Genomic DNA, 16687 nt, shown 5'->3' with positions numbered 1-16687 from the left:
AATCACATGTATTTTCAGTGTGATATTGTTGGGGTAGATGCGTTTTACTGGTCTTTAGGTGTTAACTGACAATATTTTGATAGGCTCTATTTGAGTTTTTCTTTATTTTAAACAGTTAACTTTTTAAATACTTCTTCATATGGTTTTTAATGTTTTCAATATAGAGGTAGAAATAGTTGTACTAGTCTTTCAGTAACTAAGTTGTCTTTGCTGCTATGACTTAAAAATAACCTAAACCATATTTAGGCTGATTATAGAAAGCTGAAGTGATCTGGGGCCATTCTGGTTTGCTGTTGTGACTACAGCTGATTTGGGGGCTGTGAGGCGGTGGCAGCAGAGTGTTTACTTTGTTGTTGATGCATAAGGTGGTGTCTTAGGCATGCTGGCAAACGGGTATTTGGGAGTACCAATTAACCCAGATTCCTTGTTAGCTTCTTGAGTGATGCAAGCCTTTGTATCACATGCTAATTGAAGAGTTTATTACTTGTAGGACTAGTTTTGTTTGAAATGAGGTATTTATTTTCCTTTTAGAGACTGAAGATTTCCACTTAAACTTTATTGAATAGAAGATGAAAGATATTGGTTAAAATACCAAGGGACAGATTAATAACTTTTTTTTCTGTAGAGCTTGTTCAGGTATCAAAAGTCAAAGGATTTCATGTCATTTGGATCTCATCGTTGTAGGCTGACTGGCTTCATTCATTCTTTAGACGGGCTGAGTGCCAGCTTTGTGCCAGGCAGGGTTAGGTCCTAAGGTTACAGAGATAAGCCACAGTTCTTCCTTCCGGCCACTGTGGAGGAGGAATACATTCTAAGGACACAGGAATGGGATATTAAGGCATACTGATGGGTTAGCTGCTCATAATTCCTAAACTTATTTTTGAGTTTTAAGAGCAAGTAAAAAAAAGTTTCCAGGTTGGTACAGAGATGTGAAATCACATGTAAGCTAAGGGAAGGAATGGAAGACAAATTAATGGACAAATTAAAAAAGGCCGTATGGACAAAGTAATTAGTTTAAACTATATATTCAAGATTAGCAGTAGCTATTGTAGGAATTCAAACAGTGGGAACATCATAGCACTTGAATTGCAGTGGGCAGAAATAAGATTTGTGGTGGTGAAATCACTTAGGAACCAGCGTCATAACTCTTAAGTAAGAATAATAGTGCTTAAATTCAGTTAATAGTATTGATACTAAGTGAGAAAGATACAGATGCAATAGTTATTTCAGAAACGGAGTTTTCCAGACAGTAGAAATAAAGAATTTTAGTACTATTACCAGTTTTAAGCAGTCCAGTTGGGCAGGTGAATGTTGCCATTCTTCAAGGAAGGGGCTGTAGGAGGAAGAGGAACAAGCACTTTCCTGAGTGAAACTGTTAAGTATTAGACATGTTGAGTTTGAGGTGCTGTGGGACACCTAAGTTGACATGCTTACCAGGAACTTGAAGCATAGCTCAGAGTCCAGGAGAAAGAGAGCCCAGGAGCTAGAGATTTAGTAGTAAATAGTGCTCATGTGGTTGTTGAAGCCACAAGTTTTGAAGAGATTACCAGGAAGAATAAACAGTCAGCATATTGACTATTCCTTTGCATTCTTTTGGTTTAATAGTTAATTTAGCAATACCTACTTTCTACCTGTTTCACTTTTTCATTTGAGAAGTGGTGTTTGGCTAGCATTCATTCTCTATCTCTGTATCCCCTACCCCGTATAAAAATATGTAATATAACATGTGTTTGATATTACTTTGAGAAATGCTGGATAATTAAATTATAGTGTTGGGAAATGCAAATTAATGTATGTATTCAGAGGGCTTTTGAAATAGTACTCTGTGAGACCTATTTTAAAAAGTGACTTCTTTCAAAAGGAAGTGTTTTTTTTTCTTTAAACAATCTGTTAGTGTTCTTAGACCATACATCATTTGTTTGTTGAGTCCCACAACTTTGATCTGTCCGGGAGTTGTGTATGATTTAGACCCTATGCCTCTTATCAAGGCAGGAATGGTGTCTGTGTTCTGATCTAGGCAACAGAACTAGGGGGAAGCCATCTGGGTGATAAGATTTTGACAGAATCGAATGTAATCCATGAGACGATACTTCAAGTGGTTTCGTCTCCATAGCCAGACAGAGTCTTAAGGGAAGAAAGATGCCATTAAAAGTTGAAGAGGTGAACTGAAGTGTACTAAACTGTGTAAAGCTGTACTTTTTGGGCTGCTGAGTACTTAAAGTAACAAAACAAGATAGGTCTTGTGTTGTCAACATGTTCCTCTGGCCCTCATTGGCCCTCCCCTCTTTACCTTTCTGAAGGAAGAAGCTTCCAGTGAAACTTTACTTGATTTCGCCATCTAGACAATCACTAGGGTTCAAATGAAAATTTGTATTTCCTTGAGACAGATGTGAGGCAGCCCGTGCCTCCCAGCCCTGCCCGCTTGCCAGTGGTCTCCTTAGGAGAATGACTTTTGAGAAGTTAACCCTGCTTGTGATTAGGATCACTGGTTAAATATAAAAGGTATAAAAAGTCTATACCATTTGAGCTATCCAGCTTTTTGAATTATCTAAATATATGCCTTAGAAGGGAAGAAATCCTAGGAGACTTGGTGTAAAGTTTAGAAAGAGTGTATTTTATGGATGAGTTATGACCCCTAAAAACTGAAATCAATGATAGGAAAACTGACAGACCTGAATGAGAAGAGGTGGCTGTAGTAAAGCAACTTTTTGTTATTCCCACATGCTGTAGTGAATGGAATCTCCACCACAAGTTTCTGATGTTTTGAAAATGCTTTCTTGATACTTGAACCTTAATCAATAGATGTTCACATAAAATCCCATCACATAGCACAAGGCATGCTTGTTACAGCACAGAACTGTAGTAACATAGCGGTTTCAACTGTTTCTTTTTAATTTGTTTAAACACTGATTGTTTTCTCCATCAAGCCTCTCTATACCAATTCACATTCCAGTAGGATCCCTAATAGATTATTTATAAAGCTAATATGTGTATTTGGGTGTTCGAAGTGTAACAAAAGTGAACAGTAAAATAGAATTTTGGAACATTTGTTTTATGCTTTGAGGACTTTAATAGCTTAATAGCTTTCCTCATATTTGTTATTCTTTCTTACTCTATGCCAACATTTTAGAGATATTGTTTAGAACTGTTTTTCAAAGTTAACTAGTATATCACCAGTAACCACACACATGTGCACAGACACTTTTTTTAATCCATGTGTTACAGAATACTTTGAGTTTATATTATATATTTTGCTGGAAGTTAAGTGCTTACATGTTACACTCCTTTAGCTTTGCAGGATCACCAGATCAGTGATAGAAATAGTTTTTAATTTGAATTGACTTTTTTTTTTCTCTCATGTAGTACAACCCACAGTGCTCTATGTTATCAACTAGGCTCAATCCGTAATCTCAAGGGGAAAGTAAAACCGGTACCTCTTGATATCCTGGTTTTGTGTTTTTTTGGGTGGGGTTGACTCCTGAGGATGAAGGTTGTGATAGGAAATATTAGGTACCTGCAAGAAAATACTGGAAGAAGTTGCCAAACTTCCTGTTAAAGTATGAATTTCTAGTGTCTTGGTTTCTTGTCCTATGAAAAATTTGGATCTAGATGCATGTTGATCTTGGATTTGAGCCTTGTCATTCAGTTCTGATATATTAGTAGCATGTTAGCACTTCTACCCAGTAATCTATAAGGAAAAATTGACAACCAAGTATTTGACAAATAATTTCCAACGTTTTTAGCCAAGTTATCACATAGAACCAAATTATGAGTAAAACTAATCATCCTACTACCTATTCCTGCTACCATTGTTCCTCTGCTTGCTGATTTTATTCCCTTCTCTCATTTCCCTTGCTAATTTTCCCTTACTTTCCCATGCTGTCATCATCATTTTGCTTACCATGCAGGCGTCAAAGTGCGTTTTCTTCTGTGAATCTTATTGACATTTCAAACCAATGGAGACTTTGTCCTCTGATGAACTCACTGTATCTGCTTTGCTATGTATTTTTTTTAACTTTTATCCTTTGTGCTATTATTGCATTATATTAATTATTCTGTCCCATGATTAGGATCTCAGCTCTTGGAGACCAAAGAATTGTTTGAACCCTGAACATGGAGGGTTATGAGTGAATGGACCACCAGGCTTGTGCCCGTTTTCCCTGCCTTGTAAGGTGTCAGGTAGTTTCTTTTAAGTGTCTTCTTCCTGTGCTATTTTTCCTGGCCTAAGTCTCCTACTGCTGTGCTCTGGGCATCTTCTTGTTCTGTTAGGATCTTTTGTTTAGGAAGATTATAGATGATTTTAGGGATATTTTTATTGGAACTATAGCAGTGGCTTATCAGCTTTTTCCTATCTTAGGATCTATTTCTTAAACTCCATCACAAAAATTCTACCTTTTATAATTTTTTTTTTTCAGTATTGGGGATGGAACCCAGGGGCATTGTACCTCTGAGCTACACCCCCAGCCCTATTTTTTTTTTTTTTTTAGTCTTTTTATTTTTGAAACAGGTCTCACAGAATTGCGAAGGCCCTTGCTAAGTAGCTGAGGCTGTCCGCGAACTGTGATTCTCCAGTCTCAGCCTCACAAATGCTGGGATTACAAGCGTGCGCCACCACCCCTAGTTACCTTTTATTCTTTTGACATTTGTTTATTTATTAGGATGTTTGGAGAATGTGGTATCTTAGAAACAATAGTTTATATATGTAAAAAAGAAGAAATTTCTGGGTATGGTGATGCAAACCTGTAATCCCAGTACTTGGGAGGCTGAGACAGGAGGATTGCAAGTTTGCAGACAGCCTCAGCAATTTAGGCCCTCTACAATTTAGTAAGACCCTATTTCCAAGTTAAAAAAAATAAAATAGTGCTGGAGGTGTAGGTCAGAGGCAAAGCCCCTGGGTTCAATCTCTAGTACCCCCTAAAAATTAATCAGGCTTTTACTTTTGATATAGAGTAAAAGGAAGAGAAATATTGTCAAGTTTGGAAACCTGTATTTTCTTCCCAGATTCTTGCTCTCCTGTTTTTATAGCTAGATAAGAATGGAGGAGACAGAAGGATAAATATATTTTCTTATGTAAAGTAAATACAGAGTAAGACTTATTTTGCCACTTGCATTTTGTATGTTCTTTCTGTTAAGCTGTAATTCTGTTGAAGTGTAGATGAGGAACCTAGAAATTTAGTATAACCTTATTTTAAATGGAGAAAATGGAAGGAAGTGCTTGTACAAAGTCACATGTGTAGCTAATGAAGAATTGAGAAACAAGCCAGCTATCTCTTAAAGATTATTGTAATAGGTGATAACATTTATATCTAAAAAAAACAAACAAAAAAACCACGAAGAGGTATACTGTGAAAGGTAAGTTTTCTCCTTACCCCTTCTCTCAGGTCTCCATTTTCTTGCCCAGTGGCAAGCAGTCACCTGTTTCTTAGTCTTTCAAGAGCTGTTTTATGTATATACCTCCATATAAATATACACATAATCCTTGAAGTAAGTGGTAGCATATTGTACACACTTTTTTGTACCTTATTTTTTTCTTTTACTTAATGATATGTCTGAAAATTGTAGATCCCAGGGTTTTTTTTATTTCTTGGTCCATGAACTTTGGTCTTTTTTACTATACTATATGTCATTTAGACAAATGTTTTTTGTTAATATGAATGAACAGATTAAATAATTTCTCATTTCCAACATGGCATATTGAGTACCTTGTTTTTAATATAATATAGTATTTTACATTTCTTTCAGACAGGGATTATAGTAACTGATTTATTTCATGATAAATCATGTTGACTTTAAAATAATAAGGCCCAGCACGGTGACATATACCTTTAATCCCAGTACTTGAGTGGTTGAGACAGGAGTATTGTAGGCTCAAGGTTAGCATCAGCAACTTGATGAGGTCTCTCAGTCATTTAGTGAGACCCTGTTTAAAAAAAAAATTAGGGCTAGGGGGTGTGAATGCTTGAAGGTAGAATGCCTTTGCTTTCAACCTCCAGTACCAAAATAATAAGTAATATTTATATAATAGCTATTACTATTAGTTACCAAAAATAGTTAATTTGGATATTTTCCTTTTCATGTAATAAAATAATGGCAGCTGGGCGTGGTGGTGCATGCTTGTAATCCTAGCATTTGGGAGGCTGAGACCGGAGGATCACAAGTTCAAGACTAGCTTTGGCAACTTAGACTCAGCAACCTAGTGAGACCATGTTTCAAAACAAAAAAAAGGGGGCTGGGGGTATAGCTTGGCTTTAATTCCTGGTACCATAAAAAAAAATAAATAAATAAAAGAACCAGCAGAGATGAAGTTTCCTGAAAAATCATTTACCTTCAGATTAAAAAAAAATTCTTTATGGTATGTACAATACAGTTTATTTTAGAAGCAATGATCTTATAAATATGAAACCATAAATGTTTAGTTTATTTTCTGAATTTTTAAATCTCCAAGCTCATATGCAACTCATAGAAATAGCATTAAATTTATTTCTAAAATGAGTTTGTAACTATAATCTTGATACAATTCATCATCTGTGTAAAAATACATTCTTAATTTTGATCATTGTGGGCTTTTCCTGGCAAATTTATCTATTAATACAGTTATTGCTTCATTTTTCAGAGATTAATATGGCCTGTTAGAACTGCTTGATTTTAGATGTTAGGGACCAGATAGTATAACAAAAGACAAATTCATTTAAATAAATATGTGTCCCATGCCAAGTATTCATGATAGGATTCATAGAAACATCTGAATTATACTTTACATAATTAGTAATCCTGCATTCTTTCTAAAGATGGCAATATTCTCAGTGTATTATTTACTAGGTAATTAATTGTGTGCAATTGCAGTTGTATTAATTATAACTCCAATCACTGATTGGAAAAAAGCTTAGCAGGTTAAAAGTCTGTTTTCATAACATCATCACAGTAGGTAAAATTCAATAGTAGAACAAGTATGATTGTGTCCCGAAGATTCATAGCCTTAGTGTAGCTTTTATGTGTTATCCTCAGACATTAGAACCACATGGTCCTAATGGTTCTTATTGCATTCTGACTTAGAAGTTGTGATATAAGATAATGAACTAAAGTTTTTTCAATAATTGTGATAAGTTGGGCTGAGGATGTTGTTCAGTGGTAGTGTTTGTTTGCCTAGGATATGCTAGGTCCTGGGTTCAATCCCCAATACCTTAAAAAAGGTGACAGATCATGTTAAGACAGCCTATTCATAGATCTTTCCCTTATGGGGATGACACCAAAAAATAAAAGCTGACAAAACATCTAACCAGAAACAAAACAAGTAATCACATGTGGTGTATATTGGTGGACATCTGAGGTATTTTAATATTCTTTGATAAAGTTTTTATGTTCAAGGTATAATTGAAAAATTTTCTCTTGCTTAGGTGAGTAATTTGCGTGTGTGTGGTGGGGAAGGTAGGTCGTAGGGATTGAACCCAGAGACATTCTACCTTTGAACTACATGCCTGGCCTTTTTATTTATTTTTAAACGGGGTCTTGATAAGTTACCATGTGCTGATCTCAAACATGTGAGTCTCCTGTCTTAGTCTCCCAAGTACTGGAATTAAAGATGGGGTGATTAATTCTTCTAATATGCAAAATATTTATTGATGCTGTTTCAAAAAACAAAAAGAAACCTTCAGCCTTCTTTACTTCAAAATCTAAGCTCTAGATTCCCAAGATGGTGCTCTGGAGCATGTAAAATCAACACTAAATTTTGTTCTTTTCCATCATTTTCTTTATCTCTCTGTGTGTGTGTGTGTGTGTGTGTGTGTGTGTGTGTGTGTGTGTGTGTTATTGGAGATTGAATCTGGGGCATTCTAACTCTAATCTATAATCCAATCAACCATGTGCTAGCCTTGAACCTGTGATCCTCCTTTCTTAGCCTCCCAAGCATGTATTTCATTTATAATTAGTATCTCCCTTCTTTCTCTCCTTCCCCTCCCCTTGTTCATGTATAAAATCATATGGGACTGTAGTTCAAAGAAGGTGAACAGCAAGACAGAGGGCAGCTTAGCTCCCTTGCTGTTCCTCACAGGTAATTTTGACATGGCCACTGCTTTGTAAGGCTGGCCCTGATTACTGATTAATCCAGAGAGGTGACTGGGTGCTAACGGACTCTATCACTCTGGTCTCATAGATACTGGTATGTGAATACTGCAATGCGAGTTCTTTCATTTGTAATGGGTAGTGTCAGGCACAATGGCTTCTCATGTTCATGGATTAGTGCATTTTCTCCCAGGAGAAAAATCTACACAGAGAAATAGAACCAAAAGGTCGCTTGATGTGCACTGAGTCAGCTCTGTGTGATGTGAATACAATTGCCACTCAAACCAGATATTGTTCACTTTTCACAGTATCCTTCCTACTGGACCAGGCTTCAAGACACATCACTAACTTTTGCCTTCTTGGTTTCTTTTCTTACAGAGGTATAGTTGATCTCTGACACATTTTTTTTTTCTATTAGAATTGATTTAATTTCAAACTGCTGAAATTCTTTCTCACAGTGTGCAAATAGCAGTAGTGTCTTAGAACAGAAGGATGGCTATGGCATTGTGAGGTGGTGATTGAAAATCCAGGGGCAGAGGCAGGACGATGGTGAGTTTAGCAGCTAACAATGACTTTAAAAATCTGACAAGGACACAGTTAACACATCAAAGCTTTTTGTATGAAAATGAGTACAGAAAGGAATGATTTGAATGAGTCACTTACCCCAGAAAATGCTGTTTACCTCCTTTCCATCCATGTGGAGAATGAGTTCTTTAAGAGTGGCACAGGAGATTTGGGAATGTGGAGAAATTGTCCCTGCTCTTCCTTGTGCTTGTAAAAATATAGATTGTGGTGCATTTTTGGAGGTAGTGGTCTCAGAACTACACTTTGAGAACAGTTTATAGGAACCATTGTAGGAGTTCAGATGAGAGATAGATCATTTTGTACTGTGGTAATCAAAGAAAATGTAATGGAAAAGATTGGCTTTGGTCTGGGTCATGAGAGACAGCGTTTGACCACATAAAAAGGAGAAAGCATTTGTTTTAATGGGTGAAATGCCAAGAACAAAAGCACACAGGGAAGAAATAGTGTAAGTTAGGGAAATGGAGGGTCACATAGTTTGGCCCAAAAGTTCTTAAATGTGGTCCCTGAAAGAAAATCAAGGTAGGGTTATCAAATGACCTCGCTCATCCCTGCCTTGGAGGTTTCAGCATGCAACTGGATGGGACCATTGATGTTCTCAGTGCCTCCAGCTTCCTGTTTCCATGCGCTTTCTGATGGCACCAACAGATGCCATTTTAGAATACTTTTTGGAACCTAGAAAAACTGTTGACATTTCCAAAGTATTTCTCACTCTTGCTCCCGTTTTTTCAACATTCAAATGTAAGAGGAAAAACACAACACCCGAGGGCAGATGGCGGCCCTGTGGTGTGGGCTCACTGCATGGTTTTCCTGAGAGGGGAGGGAAGACCTGCTACTACATGTCACTGAACCTCACCTCCAGAGTCAGCAGCTGCCACTGTCCTTCCCAGGGGTATTGCCAAGGAATAGGAACAGGATATGACATTTTCCCCTACCAAATAAAAATTTGCTGACTTTTTGGAGTTCTTATTTGAACTTGAAAACAGAGGAAAGAATGTGAGTTGATGCTTAACTGGAAAGTCTTGGGGGAATTTGGTGTTTTGTTATTCAGGCTCCCTAAACCTGGCAAAGCATTCATCATATGGACTTTTGCTTTGGCTCTGTATAGCTTTGTGAGTCAGAGATTTCAGCGCTCGTTGCCTGGTGGGGGAAAAGTCCCAACTGATTATCAGAGATGGAGTAAGTGTGCCTACCTCAAAGGCTGTGCCACAGTCTTATGTCATTGAAGCCAAATCTTTTTGAGATTTACTACTGAGATGTTAGAACTTTAATTTTTTATTTTATTTTTTATTTATTTTTTGGTGGTACTGGGGTTCCTGGAAGCCCTTCTACCTCCGGGCTACACTCCCAGACCTATTTTTACATTTTTATTTGGAAACAGGGTCTCTTAAGCCAGCGCGCGCAGCTGGCTTGGAACCTGCGCGATCCTCCTGTCTCCGCCTCCCAAGCGTGGGGATTACAAGCGTGCGCCACCATGCCCGGCCCTAGAACTTTTTAAAATGATGTATTTTTCATCAGTGGGTAGCCATTTTTCTGTCATGAAAAAATAACCTAAGGGAGGCATAATTATCTTTAAATATTGCTTTTTATGTATTGTTTATCTTCAGAAAAATCAAAGTTAGTTTGAGAATAGCAGTAGCGTCTTAGAACAGAAGGATGGCCATGGCATTGTGAGGTGGTGATTGTTCTGTACTTGTTTCTGGAGGAGGAAGACCACATTTTAGTTAGAATCTGACTTGTCTTTAGCTCCTCACAAAGAAACTGTTGATTTAGATAGTGTGAAGACAGTGGATGCTTTGGATGAACTTGAGCAAAGAAATGACAGCAAATGAGAAAGCTCATCTGAAGAATAGGGGAAGGAGACCTTTGGCAGGATCCCAGGGCACGTAGGGTTCAGGTCATCCCCAGAGTTTGAGTCATCCTAATCCGAAAGTAATTTTGTAGATAGTTCTTAAATCTGGGAAACTTCTGTTAACTTTTTTTTGTTCTTACTACTTGAGCACAGTATCTAAGACAATAATAGGTGTTTAAAAAATGCTTAATTGAGCCAGGCGTGGTGGCACACACTTGTAATCCCAGCATTCAGGAGGCTGAGACTGGAGGATCACGGTTCGCGAACAGCCTCAGCTACTTAGTGAGGCCCTCCGCAACTCAGTGAGACCCCGTTTCAAAATAAAGAATAAAAAAAAGGGCAGGGGGTGTAGCTTGGAGGTCAAATGCCCCTGGGTTCCATCCCCCACACCCGCAAAAAAAAAAAAAAAGTTTAATTGAAATCACTATAGGATAATGAAAGCTGGATGGTAACATCAATAATAAAATCTGTATTTAATCCTCTTTTAAAATCATTTGGTGACTAGTAAGGTTTTTAAGGAATAAGTTTACCGAAGTTTCCTATAACCTTCATTTGGCTCAAGAACAGTTAACACAAACTTTTGGCTTCTTAGGATTTGTTCTCCTTATTTCTAATAATTTTTATTAAAGGTATGCCTTCAGAGATGTTAATCCTATCCAGGACCTTTACAGGGAAGGAAACTTGTAATATGATGTGATTAATTAGGTTACTATTTATTTATGTGGCAAGACAAGATTCCAATAAACATCTAATCTTATTTGTTCATCATTAAATAAAATCTTACTTTGAAGTTACTTTTGCTTAAAATATCTTTAGAACTTATAATAGACTATCAGTGACAAGTCCTGGAACCACTCTCCTGTTATATTCTATTATTATTCCCTTTATGCATTTTCCTGAAACAAAGTTTAGTAAACCGATTCTCTAGATATTAACTTAAAATTTTAAATTTATTATGATTGAAAGAGTAGGTTGTTAACTTAGACTCTAGTTTGTTGTAGTATTTTACTTTTGCTCCCACTGAATTATTTCAAATAGTGTAGAGAGAAAATTATCAAATTACTATAAAACATTGGTACTATCCAAAATTTTGTTCCAAACATATGGTAAATTTTTCTGTTTTTAGCAAATATTGTGTTCCCAAGACTGTGGAAATTACAAATCAAATCACATAAGCCAAAAGCCCAGAAAAAATTTTCAAGTGAAAAATAAGAGTTAAGGTATAACTTCATAAATGAAAGCAGTATTCACTATGTTAACATGTAAGGTATAAACTATCCGGTACTGTGATTGACTCAGAACTTTTGAGGAAGATGAGATAACTTCTGTGGACTATCCATTCCTAAAAATCTTTTGTTATCCACGATTTTCCCATATAACATAATTATTTTCAAATAATTAAAATGGGATAAAATGGATAAATAAGAGTAAATAAAATGGGATAAAATTTACATGAGTAAATTTGTATTGATGTTTTTTTCTACAAAGAATAAAATATTTTTATTGTATAAAATATGGGAAACAAAAAGTAAATAAAAATGACTTGCAGCCTCATCATCTGGAGATGACCGCTTAACATTTTGGTGTGTTTCTCTCCATTATTTTATACGTGTGTGCTTTGTGTATATACACAAAATATACATCCACACACACCACAAATGGGGATGAAGTTTTTCCCATTACCTATAGTATAAATACGTTTCATATCATTAGGTGTTATTTCGTAGCATTATTTTAATAGGCTAGTATCCACTGTAAGAAAATCTATATCGTTGGATATAGAGCATTTCCAGTTTTCTTTTTTTCCCCTTTGCCTGTTGCCCCGTTTGTCGGTTTGCTACGATAGCCCTGAACTCCCAGTTTGAGATGTTTGTATGCATTCTTAGTTATTCCTTGGAGGAGGAAATTCTCAAAATAAGAGTTTTGGGGCCAGAGAGTCTGAACGCTGTCCGCTGTGGCGCAGCGCCAGCCGGGTCCTCGGCGGGAGCCGCTCTCGGCGCGCTCACCTGCGCGCTCACCTGCGCGCGCTCACGGGCACGCTCACCCGCGCGCTCACGGGCACGCTCACCTGCGCGCGCTCACGGGCCTGGGGTCGCCGCGCGTTTGCTGCGCGGTTCTAACCGGCCTGTCTCTCTTTCCTCCCTGGGGTCCGCCGCCCGCGCGGCCGAAGCCTGGCGAAGCCGTCGCCCCGCAGCGCCGCCGCCGTCCTGCGCCCGGCCGCCCCGGGGAGCCGCTGCCCGCCCGCGGGCGCCGTCACCACGCGCCAGGCCGCCGCCAGCTGCCGCGCCAAGCTCCGCGCCGGCGCCGCCCGGGAGCGCCAGCACGCGGCCAGGGGCCTGGGCAAGGCGGCCGGCCCCTGAGCCCGCACGACCCGCAGCCCGCCGGCGCCGCGCACAGCACCTCCGGACGCCGCCGAGGCCGACCACGTGCCTTAGGGCCGGGCGGGCGGCTGCCACTTCTCCAGCGGCCTGGCCTGCCCAACCCGGACCAGATGGCTTTTCCTTCCTCCTTTGCCTAGTCAGTGTCTTTGATCATGAGTTCCTCAAAGACCAGCCCCCTACTTTAGTCTTCTCCATCAGCACACTAAAGCCCCCACCCCTAATTCTACTGCCACCTGCCAGAAGATTGTTTTAAGATCTGTCCGGCTTGGATTTGTGCCATGCTCAGCTGTGGTTGAACTTGAACGCCAGCATTCGGCGCCCTCCTTTCTGTAGCTTCATCCGCCATGACCCTAGAATCCCTTCGCAAACAGTCCCCGCTCCCAGGATTTTGACCTCACAACTGCCGTCTCTCAGGAATCTTGTCTGTGGATGACCAGGGGAATGCACTGGTGACTGACAGCTCCCTCTGCCTGCCCAGGGATCGCCAGTGGGGCCATGCTTCCCTGGGCTACTCCCCCTTAGTGACAACACAGCCAGGGTATTGGAGGTGGCCGATTCATGTGAGGTGCAGGACCCTCCAATGAGCAGTTTTGGGGTGGGGACCCCTTAACACTGGGCTGAAACTTTCTTAGAACTGTGCTGCATGCAGTTCCAGGTCCTTCTTTTCCAGTCCCCCTCTTTTTCTTTTGTGGATCAGACCTGCCTTTGGTATAAGGTTCCCTTTCCCTCCCCACTTCTTCCCCTCATCCTTCACAAATGTCTCCTCAGTAGAACTCTTGCACCTTGAACCCTGTCTTGGTGTCTGCTTCTAGGACCTGAACTAACACATTGTGAGACCTTGTGTTATGTCACCATCTTCCTATTCTGGGTTCTTTGCTCACTGATGTTAACATCATTTTTTCCCCACCATAATCAGCCTGCCTTTCTTTCTCTCTCTCTTTCTTTCTTTTTCTCTTCTTTCTTTCTTTCCTTTCTCTTTCTCTTTCTCTTTCTCTTTCTCTTTCTCTTTCTCTTTCTCTTTCTCTTTCTCTTTCTCTTTCTTTTGGCACTGGGGATGGAACCCAGGGGCATTCTACCTCCAAGCCACACACCCAGCCCTATTTTTAATTTTGAAACAGGGTCTCAGAGTTGCAAAGGGCCTCACTAAGTAGCAGAAGGTGTCTGCAAACTGCGATCCTCCTGTCTCAGCTTCCCAAATGCTAGGATTACAAGCGTGTGCCACCACGCCAGGATCATAATCAGCCCTTTTTTGAACGCACCTCCGAGGGATCTAACCTCTTATCATGATCCTTGAAAGACAATGCTCTCAGCCCTCTTGAACCTCAGTTTCTTCCAAGTTACTTTCCTAACAAAATCTCAACCCTGGATAAAACTTACCCAACACTTTTCTTTAAGAAAATCACAAGACTGAGCAAACTAGTTTTACTTTCAATTCATTATCACAAACCTCAGATTGGTAGTGTTGTTTCTATCAGTCTGTTTCCTGCTTCTAAAACTGCTATGTTTTCATCTAAAAAAGGTTTTTATCTTCTCTTCCCTGCTTGCTTCATATTTCCTTGATAAAATAGAAGTTATTTCACACAAACTTTCTCATCTCCCCACCACAAGACCCTTCAACCCAGCTCCCTTGTGAACCATCTTCCTTTTTGTGTCCAGAAGAAGGCTTCAAAGTCTAGCCTCTCCTCTTATGCCTGCATAGCATCTCCTCTGGACTTTTAAAGAACTTTCTCTTTAGGGTTTCTCCTTTCTCTCTTCTGCAACATCAGTTCCCCCTCCCCTCTGTGGACCCTTCTTATCCTGTGAGCATACTCCAGTGTCCTTCATTTTAGCCAAATCTTCCCTTCTCAATCTCCTTCATAACTACACTTTTTTTTTTTTTTTTTTTTGGTGGTACTGGGGATCGAATGGAGGGCATTCTAACTCTAAGTCACCCCCCCCAGCCCTATTTTATCTTTTATTTTGAAACAGGGTCTCAAAATAAGTTGCGGAGGGCCTCACTCAATTGTTGAGGCTAGCTGCGAGCCTGCAATCCTGTTTCAGCATCCCAAGTACGGGGGGTTACAGGCATGTGCCGCCACACTTGGCTATCACTATACTTTTTTTTTTTTTAATGGAATTGTCCTTTTGTATTGTCTGTGTTTTCTAATCTTCCATTTGCTTTTCAGTCCACAGGATGTTACTTTCCCACTACCGCCACTAACAGCCCCCTTTCTAAGGTCACCAGGCACTTCCTCCAAAGGGTACCTCCCAGTTTTCACCTCGGCCACTGCTCCATTGAATGCTCTCTCTTCACATCCCAGCCAGTGCCAGGGTTATCTCCTGGATTTCCTTTGGTGTCACTAATCCCCGGTTTTATACTCTGATTTCTGCCTAATTTTGAAAACTTGGGGTTGATTCTCTGGCCCCTCTTTCTACAGTCTTTCCCAGGTATCTTACCAGTTTTGATTGACTTAAAGGACCATCCAAATGCCCACCTAGACTTTTCCTTTAAGTTCTAGACTCACATATCTAATTGCTTCCTTAATGTCTTCCTTTGGCTGGCTCAGATGTCTCAGACTTAACATTCCCAAAGTCTTATTCCTCATTCTCACCCCAAATCAGTGGGTTTTTGTTTGTTTGTTTGTTTGTTTTGCCTTCCTCATTGCAATAAAGAGCACCACCATCCAGGTGTTTCTCAAGGCAGAAACAGAGTGACCCTTGCTTCTTTTCGTGATTTGTTCTGTGTACTAGGTTGACCTCCTTAATTCACGTGTTATCACCCACATATATGTTTTTGTGTGTGTGTGATACTGGGGATGGAACCCAGGGGCATTCTACCTCTGAGCTATACTCCCAGACCTATTATATATTTTATCTGGAAACAGGGTCTCACTAAAGTGCTGAGAGCCTCACTAAGTAGCTGAGCCTGGCTTCCAACCTATGTGATCCTCCTGTCTCAGCCTTCAAGTACTGGGATTACAAGCGTGCGCCACCACGTCAGGCTCCAAATATATCTTTAATCTGTCAGCTTCTTTCCAAGTTTAATGACATCATTTACTCCTGTTCACTATTTTCTTTTCTCATCTGACTGTCGTGACAGCCAGTCCTCTCTGCCTCTCCACTACTTCTTTTGACCTGCTTCATAAATAGAGTAGCATCAATGACCTTTCCTATAAATTGAGTCAAGTTGCTTATTGGACAAAATCTAACCCGTTCCCATGGTTCAAAGAGCCCTCCACAATCTGACCCTTACCTATCTCTCCAAAGCCATCTATGCTCCTCTCCTATTGCCCACCTTAATGGAGCCACATTGGTTCCTCCAACATGCCAAGACCTTTTCTGCACCTCAGGGGCTTAGTCAATGCTGGTCTCAGCAAACGCTGTACCACAACATAACCTTTAGGTGAGTGGTTGAATACAATGTTTTGAGAAAGGACTGTCCAGAACTCCCTATTGAAAACAGTCTCCACCTTTCTCTCCTACTTTGCTATCTCATTATTTTGTTTGTAGCCTTATTTATTTGTTTATTTTCTTTTTGTGAGGTGGGGGTTTATTTCTCATACTAGAATGTATGAGGGAAGAGACTATGTGTGGATGTCCGGATTCTTCAATATTGTCTTCTCGGCCCCTAGCACAATATTTAGCACGTATTAGGTACACAATATCAGTTGAAGGAATGAATAAATGCATATGTGAATTTTTCTGTTGGGGGTTCATTTTATTGATTAGTAGGAGTTCTTTATATATTAAAACCACTAACCATTTGTTTATTCTGTATGCTACACATGTTTTGTTCTTTCACAGATATGTAAATTAAATTTGGAATGTCTTTGAT

The 16687-nt window shown here is 39.6% G+C and overlaps 1 protein-coding gene across 1 annotated transcript in view; it reads left to right on the top strand.

The window, feature by feature from the left end:
* The window catches only part of ZNF800 (zinc finger protein 800), a gene marked incomplete at both ends in the record, with an annotated part of 46296 nt that extends 33444 nt beyond the window's left edge, over positions 1-12852 (top strand). The window contains one exon of the mRNA XM_080700966.1: positions 12663-12852. Coding sequence (XP_080557092.1) covers positions 12663-12852 — 190 coding nt within the window. The remainder of the gene's footprint in view (positions 1-12662) is intronic.
* Positions 12853-16687: the final 3835 nt, after the last annotated feature.

This window comes from Muscardinus avellanarius, assembly GCF_963383645.1.
Source record: "Muscardinus avellanarius genome assembly, chromosome: 9".
NCBI classification, from domain to species: domain Eukaryota; kingdom Metazoa; phylum Chordata; class Mammalia; order Rodentia; family Gliridae; genus Muscardinus; species Muscardinus avellanarius.
Note: the sequence above shows the minus strand (reverse complement) of the source record. Positions and strands in the feature narration are given on the sequence as shown.